Below are 22,641 nucleotides of genomic sequence, written 5' to 3'. Positions count from 1 at the left end.
GATATTACAGATTTCTATACCATTCCTGGCTACATGGCCATACACAACTGTAGAACAGACCAGCAAAGGGGAGGAACAGCTATATACTACAGTGGACCCCCGCATAGCGAACTTAATCCGTGCAAGAGGGCTGGTCGTTATGCGAAATGTTCGCTATGCGAATTAATTTTCCCCATAAGAAATAATGGAAATAAAATTAATCCGTGCAAGACACCCAAAAGTATGAAAAAAAATTTTTTTACCACAAAAAAATGTTAATTTTAGTACACACAAACTGAAAAAGGCATGCACAATTACATGACACTTACTTTTATTGAAGATCTGGTGATGATTGATGGGATGGGAGGAGGGGAGAGAGAGTGTTAGTGTTTAGAAGGGGAATCCCCTTCCATTAGGACTTGAGGTAGCAAGTCCTTTTCTGGGGTTACTTCCCTTCTTCTTTTAATGCCACTAGGACCAGCTTCAGAGTCACTGGACTTCTTTCGCACAACATATCTGTCCATAGTGGCCTGTACCTCTCGTTCCTTTATGACTTTCCTAAAGTGTTTCACAACAGTGTCATTGTAATAGTCACCAGCACGGCTTGCAATAGCTGTGTGAGGGTGATTTTCATCAAAAAAGGTTTGCACTTCAAGCCATTTTGCACACATTTCCTTAATCTTTGAAGTAGGCAATTCCTTCAATTTCTCTCTCCCCTCCTCTGAACCAGTTTCCCCAGGTCTGGCCTCTTGCTCTTGAAGTTGATCTATCAGCTCATCAGTGGTTAGTTCTTCATTGTCCTCCTCCACCAACTCTTCCACATCCTCCCCACTAACCTCCAACCCCAAGGACTTCCCCAATTCCACAATTGATTCCTCAACTGGTATACTACTCCTCTCAGGGTTAGCCTCAAACCCTTCAAAATCCCTTTTGTCTACACATTCTGGCCACAGTTTCTTCCAAGCAGAGTTCAAGGTTCTCTTAGTCACTCCCTCCCAAGCCTTACCTATAAGGTTTACACAACTGAGGATATTAAAGTGATCCTTCCAAAACTCTTTTAGAGTCAATCCAGTGTCTGTGGTCACTTCAAAGCACTTTTGAAACAGAGCTTTTGTGTACAGTTTCTTGAAGTTGGAAATGACCTGCTGGTCCATGGGCTGCAGGAGAGGAGTGGTATTAGGAGGCAAAAACTTCACCTTAATGAAGCTCATGTCCCCATAAAGTCGCTCTGCCACGTCTGTAGGATGACCAGGGGCATTGTCTAACACCAGGAGGCACTTAAGGTCTAATTTCTTTTCAGTTAGGTAATCTTTCACATTGGGGGCAAATGCATGGTGTAACCAGTTATAGAAAAATTCCCTAGTGACCCATGCCTTACTGTTTGCCCTCCACAGCACACACAAATTATCCTTGAGGACATTCTTTTGCCTGAACGCTCTGGGAGTTTCAGAGTGATACACTAATAAAGGCTTAACTTTGCAATCACCAGTAGCATTGGCACACATGAGAAGAGTAAGCCTGTCTTTCATAGGCTTATGTCCTGGGAGTGCCTTTTCCTCCTGAGTAATGTAGGTCCTGCTTGGCATTTTCTTCCAGAACAGGCCTGTTTCATCACAATTAAACACTTGTTCAGGTTCCAGTCCTTCAGTTTCTATGTACTCCTTGAATTCATGCACATATTTTTCAGCCGCTTTGTGGTCCGAACTGGCAGCCTCACCATGCCGTATCACACTATGGATGCCACTACGCTTCTTAAATCTCTCAAACCAACCTTTGCTGGCCTTAAATTCACTCACATCATCACTAGTTGCAGGCATTTTTTTAATTAAATCGTCATGCAACTTCCTAGCCTTTTCACACATGATCGCTTGAGAGACGCTATCTCCTGCTAGCTGTTTTTCATTTATCCACACCAATAAGAGTCTCTCAACATCTTCCATCACTTGCGATCTTTGTTTCGAAAACACAGTTAAACCTTTGGCAACAACAGCTTCCTTGATTGCCGTTTTCTTGCCCACAATAGAAGCGATGGTTGATTTTGGTTTCTTGTACAACCTGACCAGGTCGGTGATACGTACTCCACTTTCATACTTATCAATGATTTCTTTCTTAATTTCAATGGGTATTCTTACCCTTTGAGGTGTAGGGTTGGCACTAGAAGCTTTCTTGGGGCCCATGGTCACTTATTTTCCACAAACAGCACCGAAAACACTGTAATAATACGAAATATTCCGAGTGTATGCTTGAATGTTACCGCGGAGGCTAGCTGGTAAACAATGGGACGGGCGGCACATGTGAGGCTGGCTGAGGGCCCACATTGGACGCGTCTCGAACGAAGTTCGCTGAGCGGGTTTTTGTCTACTATGCGGGGCAAAATTTTAGCGGACAAAGCGTTCGCTATGCGGAATGTTCGCTATGCAAGGCGTTCGCTATGCGGGGGTCCACTGTATTCAAATCAACTCGAATGTATCAATAAATCTTGCACAAGGGATGAACATGGAGAATATATCATAGCCAAATTTAAATCAAAAGACCTGCAAAAACCCCTTACAGTTATAAACATCTACAGAGTACCACAGTCAAACATTTATCACTTTAGTGAAAAACTAGGAAACATGATTACAGATGCACACATGAATAAAGACCACCTACTACTAACAGGTGATTTCAACATAAACATACTACACGACCAGGACCCACAAGTAACTGAATTCAAAAACACAATGAGTAACTGCCTGTTGCTACCAGCAATATCTAAACCTACAAGAATCTCCGATACAAGAATCTCCTTAACCCTTAAACAGTCCAAACGTATATATACGTTCACTCGCGTAGCGCCCCAACTTTTTTGAGGAAAAAAACAATCTTTTCTAAAGGAAAAAAGAGCATATGGTACCCAGGCATCCCCAATTATTTTAATATGGCACACAGTGAGTGCGCACACCCATTCTCTCATGTCTAGGTGACTCAGGCTTATTGTGGCAATGTTGAATGAATGACAAAGAAAACGTATATATACGTTTGGGGCGCTACACGCGTGGACGTATATATACGTTTGGACTGTTTAAGGGTTAATAGACCACATCTGGACAAATGCCATATCCCCTTTAAAATCAGGCATAATCACAGACAACAATACAGAAACTACCCAATCTTTCTCATAACTAATCTGGGCAAACTACCACAAGACATTATTAAAGTAACCTTCAGACTACATAACGAGGCAGCAGTTAACAACTTTATAGCAGCTATGAATAACATCGATTGGCAAAATGAGCTTGAAACACATACAGATATGAATGAATGTATAAATAATTCTTTAAAAAAAGCCCAATGCCTCTATAACAGACATTGCCCCAGAAAAGCTAAACAGATCACAGCAAAGATTCTGAATAATCCCTGGCTAACACCAAGCATCCTCAAATCCATTAACACAAAGTACAAATATGAAAAACAGTATAGAATGGATGAAATAACTAGAGAACAGTCGAAAAATTACTCGTCAGCACTTACCAGCCTGATAAGAAGGTCAAAAAAATTGTATTATGAAAATAGATTACATAACATCAAAGGTGATATGAAAAAACCTGGAAAACTCTATGTGAAATTCTTGGAACTAAAAAGTTATCCAAAAACAAAGCAATCAAACTAACAAAATCAGATGAACCCCTACTCACTCCAACCGAAACAGCAAACAGACATAATGTTTTCTTCTCCACCATAGGAAAAAATCTAGCAAACAAAATACCAAGCACAAACGCCTGTCCATCAGACTACCTCATAGGAACCTACCCAAATACGCTATTCCTAGCTCCAACCAACCCCACCGAAGTTATGCTCATCATAAACACCCTTAAAAACAAGGCAGGAGACATAAACAACTTGCCTGCTTTTATATACAAAAAAACTTCTCAAGTATTGTCACCAATTATTGCAACGCTCTTTAACAAATCCATTGATCATCTACCTTCCCAACAATCCTCAAAATAGCGAGGGTCACTCCGATCCATAAAGGAGGTGACCAAGCTGACTTGAATAACTATAGACCAATATCTAACTTACCACTGCACTCTAAAATCTTTGAAAAATTAATTCATAGATGGATCTATTCCTACCTCGTTTCACACAACATATTAAGCCCTTGTCAGTGTGGATTCAGGAATAATAAAAGCACAAATGATGCTATCATACACTTGCTAGAACTAATATATACCGCACTTGAAAAGAAAGAAGTCCCGCTAGGCATTTTCATTGATTTACGTAAAGCTTTCGATACAGTCGACCATGAACTACTGCACTCCAAATTAATGCACTATGGTATCAGAGGCCACTCTTTCAACTACCTAAAGTCATACATCAGTAACAGAACTCAATATGTGTATGCAAATGATGCAAACTCCTCCACCCAACCAATCACAGTAGGAGTCCCACAAGGAAGCGTCCTTGGACCACTCCTCTTTCTCGTCTACATCAATGATCTACCGAATGCATCACAGCTACTCAAACTCATATTATTTGCAGATGACACTACATATGTATTTTCCCACCCAAACGCAGTCATACTAGCAAACACAGTCAATGCTCAATTACAGAAAATATCTGCCTGGATGATGACTAACAAACCTACCCTGAACACTGATAAAACCTATTTCAATTTGGAAACAAAGCTGCAAATGACCCAATTAACATTACACTAAATGGATCATCAGTCACAAGACTCACAGAGGAAAAATTCCTAGGTATCCACCTTGACAGTAGCCTTAAGTTCTGGACACACATACAACAAATCACCAAGAAAATCTCCAAGACTGTAGGCATACTATCAAAGATAAGGTACTACGTTCCACAATCAGCTCTCCTGGCACTGTACCATTCACTCATTTACCCTTATCTTACTTATGGAATTTGTGCATGGGGATCAACAACATCCAATCACCTAAAACCCCTAATAACCCAGCAAAAGGCAGCAGTAAGAATGATAACAAATTCCCACTCCCGCCAGCATACTCCACCAATTTTCAAAAGTCTGAATCTGCTTACCATTAAGAACATCCATACTTATTCATGTGCCTACTACATACATAGAACGATACACTCAAATATAAACCCCCCACTCAAAGTTCTCCTCACCAACCTAAACAGGACACATGACCACAACACAAGACAGATCTCTTTTTGATATACCTCGTGTCCATATCACACTGTGTAAAAACTCTATGCACATAAAGGGCCCCAAAATATGGAATTCATTACCAGAAGATATTAGAGTAACCCAGTCCGAAAATCAATTTAAGACTCTTCTCAAAAGCCACTTAATCACCCTAGACTAAATGCTAAATACTCAGTACACATTTACTCACCTATGTACTCCCACATCATAAGTGAAACAATCACATTGAACCTTTTATCCATTGTTGACAGGAATATAATTGAATCATTGTTTTTCACAAAAGCATTTTAGAATATAAATACAGTGGACCCCCGGTTTACGATATTATTTCATTCCAGACGTATGTTCAGGTGCCAGTACTGAACGAATTTGTTCCCATGAGGAATATTGTGAATTAGATTAGTCCATTTCAGACCCCCAAACATACACGTACAAACGCGCTTACATAAATACGCTTACATAATTGGTCGCATTGGGAGCTGATCGTAAAGCAGGGGTCCACTGTATATCTTTGTATTAAACAAATTTTGATTCATTTATAATTAATATTCTACTGTACAACTATGAAATAATTACTTTCCTACTGTACAACTATGATATACTACTACTTAGTATTAAGTAGAGTGTAAGCCAATAATGTTAAGTTGGCCCATAATGCCAAGGCATAATAGAGGCTCTCTTTGCATTGCAACCCACTATTGTATATACACAATCTCAATGTACTGTTTGCAAAGACATTAAATAAATAAATAAATAAATAAATAATAAATGTTCTGCTTCACCTAGTTTATAATTACAAAGGTTATTTTCAATACCAAGGATCAGGACTTTACACTTGTTCACATTGAACTGCATCTACCATTTTTCAGACCATGACATTAATTTGTCTGAATTTTCCTGAAGTTCACTGGTGTCTTCCCCAGAACCCATTATTTGGCTTATTTTTGTGTCACCATCAAATTTACCCATGTCACTTGTTATTCCTTCATCAAGGACATTAATGTCAATTACAAACAGCAATGGGCCTAAAACTTATCCTTCTGGAATGTCACTAGTGACTGGTTCCCATTCAGACTTGACCCCATTAATGCTTTACCAAAATCCAGATAAACAACAAAATATTCTACTCATGTCTCTCTTACAGATATAAAGGCCATGTTTTTCCTGGTCAGCTTGTCATGTCAGGAATTTTTCAAGAGTTGCCTAACTTTCGGTTCAAGTCTGACGATGTTGTTGTTGCTAGTTACCCTAAAACTGGTAAGTGACATTATTGTTGTTGCTAGTTACCCTAAAACTGGTAAGTGACAATGTTGTTGTTGCTAGTTACCCTAAAACTGGTAAGTGACATTATTGTTGTTGCTAGTTACCCTAAAACTGGTAAGTGACATTATTGTTGTTGCTAGTTACCCTAAAACTGGTAAGTGACATTATTGTTGTTGCTAGTTACCCTAAAACTGGTAAGTGACAATATTGTTGCTAGTTACCCTAAAACTGGTAAGTGACAATGTTGTTGTTGCTAGTTACCCTAAAACTGGTAAGTGACAATGTTGTTGTTGCTAGTTACCCTAAAACTGGTAAGTGACATTATTGTTGTTGCTAGTTACCCTAAAACTGGTAAGTGACAATATTTTTGTTGCTAGTTACCCTAAAACTGGTAAGTGACATTATTGTTATTGCTAGTTACCCTAAAACTGGCAAGTGACAATATTGTTGTTGCTAGTTACCCTAAAACTGGTAAGTGACAATATTGTTGCTAGTTACCCTAAAACTGGTGAGTAAATGTAATGACCTGTAATTATTACAGTAAACCTTCTTTTTAATAGACTAATTGTAGGTAGCAGGTGGCCAGTAATGTTAACTATGGTTAGCAGGTGGCCAGTAATGTTAACTATGGTTAGCAGGTGGCCAGTAATGTTAACTGTGGTTAGCAGGTGGCCAGTAATGTTAAGTGTGGTTAGCAGGTGGCCAGTAATGTTAACTGTGGTTCGCAGGTGGCCAGTAATGTTAACTCTGGTTAGCAGGTGGCCAGTAATGTTAACTGTGGCTAGCATTTGTCCAATAATATTAAATATCAAATCTTACTGTAAAAATTTTTTTAATACCATTTTACTATCTATCAATTTTATATTTTTGCATTTATTGTTTAATCTCTGTGTAACCACTCCTGTTTTCTTTTTAGAATAGTTCTTTGTATACTTGTACTTTCTACTGCCTTTTATAAGATTTTCATGTTAGCTCCAGTGCAATATTGAGTCCTAACCATGTGCAATATTGATTTACTACTTGTCATAGTCATTATATCAGTTATATCAACCCTTATTCAATTCAATTAAAGTTTATTCTCTATAAGGGTTACAATGTGGGGTTTACAGGTTTTGGGTATTGTGTGGTTTACATGTTATAAAATACTAATTGCAGAGGGGGCCACTAGGACACCTAGCATCGCCAGGCATTTCGAGCAGACTTAGATTAATTCTTAACATTAAATCCTTACAGTGGGCATCGGTTATCGGCTGTAATCCGTTCTAGAAGCTTGGCCTAAGACCAAAATGGCTGAAAACCGAAATAATAGTTCCCATAAGAATTAATGGAAATACAGTGGCAGCCAGAGTTTCAAACTTTCTTCATTCCAGAAGGCTGTTCAAGTGCCATTACCGAATAAATTTATTCCCATAAGGAATAATGTAAATTACATTAGTCCCTTTCAGACCTCCAAAAATACATTTGCAAAAGCACTGACAACAATATACTTACATAACTGGTAGAGTTGGGAGCAGTTAGAAACTTGGGGTACTACTGTACAGTTAATCTCTTCCAGACAGAATTATTCACAAAAAATAATTTTTTAACAATTAAATCAGTATTACATACCTTTATTGAAGACTAATGCTGGCTTCCTGCATACCTGCTACACTTCCTACATACCTGCTACACTTCCTGCATGCCTGCTACACTTCCTGCATGCCTGCTACACTTCCTGCATGCCTGCTACACTTCCTGCATGCCTGCTACACTTCCTGCATGCCTGCTACACTTCCTACATGCCTGCTACACTTCCTGCATACCTGCTACACTTCCTGCTTGCCTGCTACACTTCCTACATACCTGCTACACTTCCTGCATACCTGCTACACTTCCTGCATGCCTGCTACACTTCCTACATACCTGCTACACTTCCTGCATGCCTGCTACATTTCTGCAACCCTGCTACACTTCCAGCATGCCTGCTACACTTCCTGCATGCCTGCTACACTTCCTACATGCCTGCTACACTTCCTGCATACCTGCTACACTTCCTGCATGCCTGCTACACTTCCTACATACCTGCTACACTTCCTGCATACCTGCTACACTTCCTGCATGACTGCTACACTTCCTACATGCCTGCTACACTTCCTACATAACTGCTACACTTCCTGCATGCCTGCTACACTTCCTGCATACCTGCTACACTTCCTGCACGCCTGCTACATTTCTGCAACCCTGCTACACTTCCAGCATGCCTGCTACACTTCCTACATACCTGCTACACTTCCTGCATACCTGCTACACTTCCTACATACCTGCTACACTTCCTGCATACCTGCTACACTTCCTGCATGCCTGCTACACTTCCTACATGCCTGCTACACTTCCTACATGCCTGCTACACTTCCTACATACCTGCTACACTTCCTGCACGTCTGCTACACTTTCTGCATACCTGCTACACTTCCTGCATGCCTGCTACACTTCCTGCATGCCTGCTACACTTCCTGCATACCTGCTACACTTCCTGCATGCCTGCTACACTTCCTGCATGCCTGCTACACTTCCTACATGCCTGCTACACTTCCTGCGTACCTGCTACACTTCCTGCATGCCTGCTATATTTCTGCAAGCCTGCTACACTTCCAGCATGCCTGCTACACTTTCTGCATGCCTGCTACACTTCTGCATACCTGCTACACTTCCTGCATGACTACTACACTTCCTGCATACCTGCTACACTTCTGCATGCCTGCTACACTTCTGCATGCCTGCTACACTTCCTGCATGCCTACTACACTTCCTGCATGCCTGCTACATTTCTGCAAGCCTGCTACACTTCCTGCATGCCTGCTACACTTTCTGCAAGCCTGCTACACTTCTGCATACCTGCTACACTTCCTGCATGCCTGCTACACTCCCAGCATGCCTGCTACACTCCCAGCATGCCTGCTACACTCCCAGCATGCCTGCTACACTCCCAGCATGCCTGCTACACTCCCAGCATGCCTGCTACACTTCCAGCATGCCTGCTACACTTCCTGCATGCCTGCTACACTCCCAGCATGCATGGTACACTACCTGCATACCTGCTACACTTCCTACATGCCTGTTACACTTCCTACATGCCTGCTACACTCCCAGCATGCCTGCTACACTTCCTGCATGCCTACTACACTTCATGCATGCCTGCTACACTCCCTGCATGCCTGCTACACTTCCTGCATGCCTGCTACGCTTCCTGCATGCCTGCTACACTTCCTGCATGCCTGCTACACTTCCTACATGCCTGCTACACTTCCTGCATACCTGCTACACTTCCTGCTTGCCTGCTACACTTCCTACATACCTGCTACACTTCCTGCATACCTGCTACACTTCCTGCATGCCTGCTACACTTCCTGCATACCTGCTACACTTTCTACATACCTGCTACACTTCCTGCATGCCTGCTACACTTCCTGCATGCCTGCTACACTTCCTGCATGCCTGCTACACTTCCTGCATGCCTGCTACACTTCCTACATGCCTGCTACACTTCCTGCATACCTGCTACACTTCCTGCATGCCTGCTACATACCTGCTACACTTCCTGCATACCTGCTACACTTCCTGCATGCCTGCTACACTCCCTGCATGCCTGCTACACTCCCTGCATGCCTGCTACACTTCCAGCATGCCTGCTACACTTCCTGCATGCCTGCTACACTTCCTACATGCCTGCTACACTTCCTACATACCTGCTACACTTCCTGCATGCCTGCTACACTTCCTGCATGCCTGCTACACTTCCTGCATGCCTGCTACACTTCCTGCATGCCTGCTACACTTCCTGCATGCCTGCTACACTTCCTGCATACCTGCTACACTTCCTGCATGCCTGCTACACTTCCTGCATACCTGCTACACTTCCTGCATGCCTGCTATATTTCTGCAAGCCTGCTACACTTCCAGCATGCCTTCTACACTTTCTGCATGCCTGCTACACTTCTGCATACCTGCTACACTTCCTGCATGACTACGACATTTCCTACATGCCTGCTACACTTCTGCATACCTGCTACACTTCCTGCATGACTACGACATTTCCTGCATGCCTGCTACACTTCCTGCATGCCTGCTACACTTCCTGCATACCTGCTACACTTCTGCATGCCTGCTACACTTCTGCATGCCTGCTACACTTCCTGCATGCCTACTACACTTCCTGCATGCCTGCTACATTTCTGCAAGCCTGCTACACTTCTGCATACCTGCTACACTTCCTGCATGCCTGCTACACTTTCTGCATGCCTGCTACACTCCCTGCATGCCTTGTGCACTTTCTGCATGCCTGCTACACTCCCTGCATGTCTGATACACTCCCTGCATGCCTTCTACACTCCCTGCATGCCTGCTACATTTCCTGCATGCCTGCTACACTTCCTGCATGCCTGCTAAACTTTCTACATGTCTGCTGCAGTGCTTTCATGCCTGGTACATCCTGCCTGCCTGCTACACTTCCTGCATGCCTGCTACACTCCCTGCATGCCTGCTACACTCCCTGCATGCCTGCTACACTCCCTGCATGTCTGATACACTCCCTGCATGCCTGCTACACTCCCTGCATGCCTGCTACACTCCCTGCATGCCTGCTACACTCCCTGCATGCCTGCTAAACTTTCTACATGTCTGCTGCAGTGCTTTCATGCCTGGTACATCCTGCCTGCCTGCTACACTCCCTGCATGCCTGCTACACTCCCTGCATATCTGCTACACTTTATGCATGCCTGCTACACTCCCTGCATGCCTGCTACACTTTCTGCATGTGTGCTGCACTGCTTGCATGCCTGCTACACTCCCTGCATGTCTGCTACACTCCCTGCATACCTGCTACACTCCTTGCATGCCTGCTACATTTTCTGCATGTCTGCTGCACTGCCTGCATGCCTGCTACACTCCCTGCATGCCTGCTACACTCCCTGCATGCCTGCTACACTCCCTGCATGCCTGCTACACTCCCTGCATACCTGCTACACTCCCTGCATGCCTGCTACACTCCCTGCATGCCTGCTACACTCCCTGCATGTCTGCTACACTTTATGCATGCCTGCTACACTCCCTGCATGCCTGCTACACTTTCTGCATGTCTGCTGCACTGCTTGCATGCCTGCTACACTCCCTGCATACCTGCTACACTCCTTGCATGCCTGCTACACTTTCTGCATGTCTGCTGCACTGCCTGCTACACTGCCTGCATGTCTGCTACACTCCCTGCATGCCTGCTACACTCCCTGCATGCCTGCTTCACTCCCTGCATGCCTGCTACACTCGCTGCATGCCTGGTACACTCCCTGCATGTCTGCTACACTTTCTGCATGCCTGCTACACTGCCTGAATGCCTCCTACACTCCCTGCATGTCTGCTACACTCCCTGCATGTCTGCTACACTCTCTGCATGCCTGCTACACTCCCTGCATGTCTGTTACACACTCTGCATGCCTGCTACACTCCCTGCATGTCTGCTACACTCCCTGCATGTCTGCTACTCTCCCTGCATGCCTGCTACAATCCCTACATGTCTGTTACAATCCCTGCATGCCTGCTGCACTCCCTACATATCTGTTACATTCCCTGCATGCCTTCTACACTCCCTACATATCTGCTACATTCCCTGCATGCCTGCTACACTCCCTACATAACTGCTACATTCCCTGCATGTCTGCTACACTCCCTGCATGTCTGCTACACTTCCTGCATGCCTCCTACACTCCCTGCATGCCTGCTTCACTCCCTGCATGCCTGCTACACTCCCTGCATGGCTGCTACACTCCCTGCATGCCTCCTACACTCCCTGCATGTCTGCTACACTCCCTGCATGTCTGCTACACTCCTTGCATGCCTGCTACACTCCCTGCATGTCTGCTACACTCCTTGCATGCCTGCTACACTCCCTGCATGTCTACTACACTCTCTACATGTCTGCTACACTCCCTGCATGCCTGCTACACTCCCTGCATGTCTGCTACACTTCCTGCATGCCTCCTACACTCCCTGCATGTTTGCTACACTCCCTGCATGCCTGCTTCACTCCCTGCATGCCTGCTACACTCCCTGCATGCCTGCTACACTCCCTGCATGCCTGCTACACACTCTGCATGCCTGCTACACTCCCTGCATGCCTGCTTCACTCCCTGCATGCCTGCTACACTCCCTGCATGCCTGCTACACTCCCTGCATGCCTGCTACACTCCCTGCATGCCTGCTTCACTCCCTGCATGCCTGCTACACTCCCTGCATGCCTGCTACACTCCCTGCATGCCTGCTACACTCTCTGCATATCTGCTACACTCCCTGCATGCCTGCTACACTCCCTGCATGCCTGCTACACTCTCTGCATATCTGCTACACTCCCTGCATGCCTGCTACACTCCCTGCATGTCTGCTACACTCCCTGCATGTCTGCTACACTCCATGCATGCCTGCTACACTCTCTGCATATCTGCTACACTCCCTGCATGCCTGCTACACTCTCTGCATATCTGCTACACTCCCTGCATGTCTGCTACACTCCCTGCATGTCTGCTACACTCCCTGCATGCCTGCTACACTCCCTGCATGTCTGCTACACTCCCTGCATGTCTGCTACACTCCCTGCATATCTGCTACACTCCCTGCATGCCTGCTACACTCTCTGCATATCTGCTACACTCCCTGCATGCCTGCTACACTCTCTGCATATCTGCTACACTCCCTGCATGCCTGCTACACTCTCTGCATATCTGCTACACTCCCTGCATGTCTGCTACACTCTCTGCATATCTGCTACACTCCCTGCATGCCTGCTACACTCTCTGCATATCTGCTACACTCCCTGCATGTCTGCTACACTCCCTGCATGTCTGCTACACTCCCTGCATGTCTGCTACACTCCCTGCATGCCTGCTACACTCCCTGCATGTCTGTTACACTCCCTGCATGTCAGCTACACTCCCTGCATATCAGCTACTCTCCCTGCATGTCTGCTACACTCTCTGCATGCTGCTACACTCCCTGCATGCCTGCTACACTCTCTGCATATCTGCTACACTCCCTGCATGTCTGCTACACTCCCTGCATACACTCCCTGCATATCTGCTACACTCTCTGTATGTCTGCTGCACTCTCTGCATGTCTGCTACACTCCCTGCATGTCTGCTACACTCCCTGCATGTCTGCTACACTCCCTGCATGTCTGCTACACTCCCTGCATGTCTGCTACACTCCCTGCATGTCTGCTACACTCCCTGCATGTCTGCTACACTCCCTGCATGTCTGCTACACTCCTTGCATGTCTGCTACACTCCCTGCATGTCTGCTACACTCCCTGCATGTCTGCTACACTCCCTGCATGTCTGCTACACTCCCTGCATGTCTGCTACACTCCTTGCATGTCTGCTACACTCCCTGCATGTCTGCTACACTCCCTGCATGTCTGCTACACTCCCTGCATGCCTGCTACACTCTCTGCATATCTGCTACACTCCCTGCATGTCTGCTACACTCCCTGCATGCCTGCTACACTCTCTGCATATCTGCTACACTCCCTGCATGTCTGCTACACTCCCTGCATGTCTGCTACACTCCCTGCATGTCTGCTACACTCCCTGCATGTCTGCTACACTCCCTGCATGTCTGCTACACTCTCTGCATGTCTGCTACACTCCCTGCATGTCTGCTACACTCCCTGCATGTCTGCTACACTCCCTGCATGTCTGCTACACTCCCTGCATGTCTGCTACACTCCCTGCATGCCTGCTACACTCCCTGCATGTCTGCTACACTCCCTGCATGCCTGCTACACTCTCTGCATATCTGCTACACTCCCTGCATGTCTGCTACACTCCCTGCATGTCTGCTACACTCCCTGCATGTCTGCTACACTCCCTGCATGTCTGCTACACTCCCTGCATTTCTGCTACACTCCCTGCATATCTGCTACACTTCCTGCATGTCTTCTACACTCTTTGAATATCTGCTACACTCCCTGCATGCCTGCTACACTCCCTGCATGTCTGATACACTCTCTGCATGCCTTCTACACTCCCTGCATGTCTGCTACACTCCCTGCATGCCTGCTACACTCCTTGCATGTCTGCTACACTCCCTGCATGTCTGCTACACTCCCTGCATGTCTGCTACACTCCCTGCATATCTGCTACACTCCCTGCATGCCTGCTACACTCCCTGCATGCCTGCTACACTCCCTGCATGTCTGCTACACTCCCTGCATGCCTGCTACACTCTCTGCATATCTGCTACACTCCCTGCATGCCTGCTACACTCCCTGCATGTCTGCTACACTCCCTGCATGTCTGCTACACTCCATCAAACTAACTACATAATTAAACTATCATCTCCATCTAGGTAAATGCAAAGACAAGTCTCCCTCAGCATTCGCATTTTCAACTTTCACGGCCTTCACATTCGCGAATTACCAGCCTCCAAATTACCAGCCTCCAAATTCCCAGCCTCCAAATTCCCAGCCTCCAAATTCCCAGCCTCCAAATTCCCAGCCTCCAAATTCCCAGCCTTCAAATTCCCAGCCTCCAAATTCCCAGCCTCGAAATCATATTTAAGTTTCCCGCCACCTGCGAGTCCCTACTACTCTCCCTCCGACCCCTGCAGCTGGCAGCCAGCCCTCCCACCAGTGTGGTGAGTGTTTTGTTTGTTCATTATTTGCTATTAAACTACAGTATAAATAATGTAAACCCATTCATGACTGCATATTGGAATGGCTATTCGGACAGGTATTGTACGGTGACATCATGTGTTTACTCTTGAGCACAGCAAAGAATCAAACATTTCTGATACTGCTAATAATAACAATAGTAATAATAATAATAATAATAATAATAATAATAATAATAATAATAATAATAATAATAATAAATACGATAGAATTGAAGAAGGAAATTGTACAAAAATACGAGGGAGTGGTTGACACATCGTCAGTGTGGCTTTGTTTATGCTGGAGTGAGCATTAGTCTCTGTGCTCTTCCAAACATTTCACAATAATTCATTGTGTTTGGTGCTTGTAGATTGAGTGCGACTGGAGTGGTAGATGCAGTGCTTGAGGAAGCGGTTGAGGCAGCGGGTGAGGCAGTGGGTGAGGCAATGGTAGAGGCAGTGGGTGAGGCAGTGGGTAAAGCAGTGGGTGAGGCAGTGGGTGAGGCAATGGTAGAGGCAGTGGTTGAGGCAGTGGGTGAGGTAGTGGGTGAGGCAACAGTTGAGGCAGTGGTATTTAATAACATACATGTTGTTATTAATAATAATAATACATGTTATTAATAATATGTATTATTATTTATAACATATATGTTATTAAATACCACTGCCTCACCCACTGTCTCACCCACTGCTTCAACCGCTGCCTCAACCGCTGCCTCACCCACTGCCTCAACTGCTGCCTCAACCGCTACCTCTACCATTGCCTCAATCGCTTCCTCACCCACTGCCTCACCCACTTCCTCACCCACTGCCTCACCCACTGCCTCAACCACTGCCTCTACCAATGCCTTATCCGCTGCCTCACCCACTGCCTTAACCACTGCTTCTACCATTGCCTTAACTGCTGCCTCACCCACTGCCTCAACCGCTTCCTCAAGCACTGCCTCTGCCACTCCAGTTGCACTCAATCTACAAGCACCAAACACAATGAATTATTGTGAAATGTTTGGAAGAGCACGGAGACTAATGCTCACTCCAGCATAAACAAAGCCATACTGACGATGTGTCAACCACTCCCTCGTATTTTTATACAATTTCCTTCTTCAATTCTATCGTATTTATTATTATTATTATCATTATTATTATTATTATTATTATTATTATTATTATTATTATTATTATTATTATTATTATTATTATTATTATTATTACTATTGTTATTATTAGCAGTAGCAGAAACGTTTGATTCTTTGCTGTGCTCAAGAGTAAACACATGATGTCACCGTCCAATATCTGTCCGAATAGCCATTCCAATATGCAGTCATGAATGGGTTTACATTATTTATACTGTAATTTAATAGCAAATAATGAACAAACAAAACACTCACCACACTGGTGGGAGGGCTGGCTGCCAGTTGCATGGGTCGGAAGGAGGGTAGTAGGGACTCGCAGTGGTTGAGGAAGTGGTGGAGGCATTGGTAAAGGCAGTGGTGGAGGCAGTGGTATTTAATAACATACATGTTATTAAACCATAACATATATGTATTTAGTACAATTTATGATGTTTTCATGTATTTTATGATTGTTCATGGTTCAACAAGTTAAGGAAGCAGTATTGTATTATATTTCCCTACAATATATTGGGGTACCAAATATTTGCGATTTTTCAACATTCGCAAGGCTCTTGATCCCCTAACCCTCGTGAATGTTGAGGGAGACCTGTACTTCTTTAAGTTCAAGGTCCAAACCGTAGATCTACGTCATGAGCTCAGCTCACTCTGATAAACTGTGAGTGGTACATTTGGGCCTAAATATGAGAGAATACATCTATATGGTATGTGTGCACCACATAAAACAGATCCTGCAGCACGCTGTGTATAATGAGAGAAAAAAACTGAAATCATGATTTTTCGATTAAAACAGCGACTTTGCAGTGTTTTTTCGTATGTTTCTTATAGTTCTATTTGCGATTTCTTGGTCTCATTTGATAGAATGGGAAACATATTACAGAAATAGAGATGATTTTGATTGGTTTTAGCACTGGAAATGGCTTGAGACTGAGCTCAAAGTAGCAGAAATGTTAAATTTTTGCTGATATTCAAGAGTAAACAAACAACCTCACACGTCTAATACATGCCAGCTGGTGGGTCTAATATGCATTCACAAATATGGTGATGATATTTATACAATTATTACAGTATTGCATAACAGTAAATCTTCTATTTTTTGGTTTGAATAAAAATTCATTATGTGAATAAAAAATCAAAATGGAATTTATTTGTAAAGCCTCAAAACATAACTAATGAACAGATGAAATGTTAGTTTAGTTCCACGAATACCTACATTGTTTATTCTGGACCCTATTTTGAAATTGGAATATTTTGAACTTTGTGTTAAATTGGCCAAATTAACAATTTCCAATCACTTTAATTTGTAGTTGAAACAGTTGACTTGGCGATTTCTTGTGCTCAATCAATAGAATAGAAGTAATACTAGTGAAATAGCTAAGAATTTGGTTGACTGGAAAATGTAATTGGCCTAAAATGGGAGTCAAAGTCGGCAAAATCGCCGATTCGTAAATATCGCTGACACATCAAAATTCGCGAGAGCATAATTTCGCCAATTTTCCATCAAATTTCGTACTTTTTGTTTTACAGTGGACCCCCGCATAACGATGGCATCACATAGCGATTATTTCGCATACCGCTTACTTTAATTGCAAAAATTTTGCCTCACATACCGCTTAAAAACCCGCTTACCGATTTTCCTCCGAGACGCGTCCAATGTGCGGCCTGAGCCACGCTCACATGTTCCGCCGGTGGCATTGTTTACCAGCCAGCCTCCGCGGTAACATCCAAGCATACAATCGGAATATTTCGTATTATTACAGTGTTTTCGGTGCTTTTTCTGGAAAATAAGTGACCATGGGCCCCAAGAAAGCTTCTAGTGCCAACCCTACAGCAATAAGGGTGAGAATTACAATAGAGAAGAAGAAAAAGATCATTGATAAGTATCACTACTATTGGTGGTACAGCTGCTGCTGCTGCTGCTGCTGCACTGTCAGCTGCTGCTGCTGCTGTAGCATCGTCTGCTGCTGCTGCTGCTGTAGCATCGTCTGCTGCTGCTGTAGCATCGTCTGCTGCTGCTGCTGCTGCTGTAGCATCGTCTGCTGCTGCTGCTGCTGTAGCATCGTCTGCTGCTGCTGCTGCTGTAGCATCGTCTGCTGCTGCTGTAGCATTGTCTGCTGCTGCTGCTGTAGCATCGTCTGCTGCTGCTGTAGCATTGTCTGCTGCTGCTGCTGCTGCTGTAGCATCGTCTGCTGCTGCTGTAGCATCGTCTGCTGCAGCTGTAGCATTGTCTGCTGCTGCTGCTGCTGCTGTAGCATCGTCTGCTGCTGCTGCTGCTGTAGCATCGTCTGCTGCTGCTGTAGCATTGTCTGCTGCTGCTGCTGCTGCTGTAGCATCGTCTGCTGCTGCTGTAGCATTGTCTGCTGCTGCTGCTGCAGCATCGTCTGCTGCTGCTGTAGCATCGTCTGCTGCAGCTGTAGCATTGTCTGCTGCTGCTGCTGTAGCATCGTCTGCTGCTGCTGCTGCTGTAGCATCGTCTGCTGCTGCTGTAGCATTGTTGCTGCTGTACCACCGTCTGTTGCTGCTGTACCACCGTCAGCTGCTGCTGCTGCTGTAGCACCGTTGTTGGTGTGGCTTATTGAGAATACCAAGAAACAATTAACCCCAGAGGATTTGCCACCCAGGATAACCCAAAAAAGTCAGTGTCATTGAAGACTGTCTAACTTATTTCCATTGGGGTCCTTAATCTTGTCTCCCAGGATGCAACCCACACCAGTTGACTAACACCCAGGTGAACAGGGAAAAATGCCTGGAACTAGTGCTCATATTGGTGAATTTAAAGCCAGCAAAGGTTGGTTTGAGAGATTTAAGAATCGTAGTGGCATACACAGTGTGATAAGGCCTGTTCTGGAAGAAAATGCCAAACAGGACCTACAGTACTCAGGAGGAAAAGGCACTCCCAGGACACAGTGTCTCATCAGTCATTGCTGCATCTTCAATAAAGGTAAGTGTCATTTATTCTTCATTTAGTAGAGTAGTACATGCACAATATATACTGTGCATGTACTACTCTACTATTGTGCATGTATCCTTCTCTTTGTGTGTGGGAAAATGTATATTTCATGTGGTAAAATTTTTTTTTTCATACTTTTGGGTGTCTTGCACGGATTAATTTTATTTCCATTATTTCTTATGGGGAAAATTCATTCACATAACGATTATTTCGCATAACAATTACCCCTCTTGCACGGATTAAAATCGTTAACCAGGGGTCCACTGTATTACCTTCACAAAAAGATTCTCTACCATTTCATAAGAAAAAATAATTTTTTTTTTTGAAAATTCTTGGACACTGGGGCACCACTTCAGATTTGGGCCTTGGACCCTGAAGGGGTTAAAATGTAAATATTTTTTATTTATAAATTAAGAATATAGTATATTGTTTGTGGATAGTGGTAGTGGCAGAAGCTTCCTCCTCCACCACTAATATGTATGGCTTCTCTCAGTGGCCATTATAAACCTAACAACAATACTTGTACCACTTATCCTCACTTACATTATGACATATTTTATTCATTCTAGAGTATATATCATGTTTCTATGTTATTAATACTGTTTATTATATCATATTAGATGAGTTGTGATTGATAAATATGCCGTAGAGTTGATAATAGCGTCATATTGAGGTACTATTCTGTCATGCCTCCTGACAACAGGAACGGATTAATTGGATTACCATTATTTCTTATGGGGAAAATTAAATTGGATAAAAATAAAATCGGTTAATGATAAGCTCTCTGGAATGGATTAACCCTTTCAGGGTCCAGAGGCCAAATATCAAAGTGTGCACCAGGGACCAACAATTTTCAAAAAATAATTTTGTTATTTTTTTTGTATGAAATGGTAGAGAATCTTTTTCTGAAGGTAATAAAACAAAAAATACGAAATTTGATGGAAAATTGGCAAAATTATGCTCTTGCGAATTTTGATGTGTCAGCAATATGTATTTATGCATCAACAATTTTGCCGACTTTGACTCCCATTTTAGGCCAATTACATTATTCTAGTCGACCAAATTCTTAGCTATTTCACTAGTATTACAGTGATCCCTCGTTTTTCGTAATTAATCCGTTCCTGGAGCCGTTACTACAAACGAAATTTACGATTTACGAATCAATTTTCCCCATAAGAAATAATGTAAATACAATTAATCCGTTCCTGACACCCAGAAGTATTAAAACAAAAAAAAAAAAATTAATATGAAATATACATGTAGTACATAAACAATACAATGGGAAATGATGAATGAAACATTAACAGCATAACACTTACCTTTATTGGAGATTCTTCTTAGTGTATGGGAGACTGGAGGAGGAGAGAGAGTGGATTGTTTATAGTTTGGAAGGGGAATCCCCTTCCAGCAACACCTCAGGTACCATTTGCTTTTCTGGGGTTGCTTCTCTTCTCTGTTTCTTAATGCCACTAGGACCACCTTGAGAGTCACTGGAGTCTGGTCTCACAAAATAACTGTGGAGAGAGCTCTGTTTCTGGCGTCTCTTTAACACTTCCCTAAAATGGCCCAAGACTTTGTCACTGTACATGTTGCCGATATGGCTTGCAACAACCTTGTTAGGGTTATGTTTCCCCATAAAACTTTCCATCTTACCCCACATAGTAAAAATCTCTTTAATTTCTGAAGAAGGCACCTTCTTCCATCTCTCTTCCTCCTCCTCTGCAGCAAGATTCTGAGTTGCGAAGTGTTGCTCCTCCTGCTGAAGCTCTTGCAGCTCCTCAGTGGTGAGCTCTTCATTGTGGTCTCCCACCAATTCTTCCACATCCTCCAAACTCACATCCAACCCCATGGAACTCCCCAGTGCCACAATTGATTTTACAACAGACATAGGCTCATTAGGGTCAGTCCCAAATCCTTCAAAATCCCTCTTGTCGACACAATCTGGCCAAAATTTTCTCCAGGCAGAGTTCAAAGTCCTGGTAGTCACTCCCTCCCAAGCCATACCTATAAGGGTTATGCAGTGGAGGATGCTGAAGTGTTCTCTCCAAAATTCCCTTAGGGTCAAGTGAGTGTCTGTGGTCACAGTCAAGCACCTGTGAAACATTGCTTTTGTGTAGAGTTTTTTAAAGTTTGCAATAACCTGCTGGTCCATGGGTTGGAGGAGAGGAGTGGTATTCGGGGGCAAGAACTTTACTGTGATGAACCCAAACTCCTCGAAAATTAGGTCATCCAAGTTTGGAGGATGAGCAGGTGCATTGTCCATTACTAGCAGGCACTTGAGATCCAATTTCTTTTCCAGGAGATACTCCTTCACACTAGGGCCAAACACTTCATTGAACCACTCGACGAAAATTTCCCTCATGACCCATGTCTTACTATTAGATTTCCAAAACACACACAATTTACTCTTCATAACATTATTTTTCCTGAACACTCTGGGATTTTCAGAATGGTACACTAGTAATGGCTTCACTTTGAAATCCCCACTAGCATTAGCACAGAACATTAGTGTCAGCCTGTCTTTCATAGGCTTGTGTCCTGGCATTGCCTTTTCCTCTTGTGTAATGAAGGTCCTCTTTGGCATTTTCTTCCAAAAGAGGCCTGTTTTGTCACAATTGAACACTTGTTCAGGTTTCAGTCCTTCAGCCTCTATGTACTCCTGGAACTCATGCACATATTTTTCAGCCGCCTTGTGGTCCGAACTGGCAGCCTCACCATGCCTTACCACTAGTATGCCAGTACGGTTCTTAAATCTCACAAACCAGCCTTTGCTGGCCTTAAATTCACTCACTTCACCACTATTTGCAGGCAATTTCTTTAATAAATCTTCATGCAACTGCCTAGCCTTTTCACAAATAATCGAAGTCATAAGAGTATCTCCTGCTAATTGTTTCTCATTTATCCACACCAATAATAACTTCTCAACCTCTTCCAGTACTGGTGATCTCATTTTTGTCAGCATAGTTACTCCCTTCTCAACAACAGCATCCTTTATTTCCTTTTTCTTGGCCACTATGGAACATAAGGTTGTGTAGGGTTTCTTATACATCCTGGACAGTTCGGCCACACTTGTACCACTTTCATACTGTTCAATGATGGTTTTCTTAAATTCATTCGTATTTCTCACCTTCTTTACCACAGGCTTGGCACTAGGAGCTTTCTTTGGAGCCATGGTAGCTTATTTAGTACTTGCAAGCACTAAAATAAATGGAATATTATGAAATATTTCGCTGGAGCACGTGAGGGGACCTTCGCTCACTGGTAAACAATGCCAGACTGGCTCACGCCATGGGTACGCATCTCGGACGAACTATGACTCGTGAGTCAACCTATGAAAAGCGAGTCCATGTTTATACGAAAATACCCCTATGATTGGCGAATTTTTCGATTGCCGGGAACTACGAAAAGCGGGGGACCACTGTACTTCTATTCTATCAACTGAGCACAAGAAATCACCAAGTTAACTGTTTCAACTA

The 22,641-nt window shown here is 43.8% G+C and overlaps 1 protein-coding gene across 4 annotated transcripts in view; it reads left to right on the top strand.

Annotated features, from left to right (window-relative positions):
- Window positions 1-22,641, top strand: part of LOC128695778 (sulfotransferase 1E1-like) — a 200,534-nt gene that overhangs the window by 79,420 nt on the left and 98,473 nt on the right. For all 4 annotated transcript variants that reach the window (XM_070093141.1, XM_070093140.1, XM_070093142.1 and 1 more), the window contains exon 4: window positions 6,294-6,406. In XM_070093141.1, the coding sequence (XP_069949242.1) occupies window positions 6,294-6,406 (113 nt within the window). The remainder of the gene's footprint in view (window positions 1-6,293; window positions 6,407-22,641) is intronic.

Source organism: Cherax quadricarinatus, chromosome 41, assembly GCF_038502225.1.
Source record: "Cherax quadricarinatus isolate ZL_2023a chromosome 41, ASM3850222v1, whole genome shotgun sequence".
Lineage (NCBI taxonomy): Eukaryota > Metazoa > Arthropoda > Malacostraca > Decapoda > Parastacidae > Cherax > Cherax quadricarinatus.
This window is presented reverse-complemented; position numbering and strand designations above follow the sequence as displayed.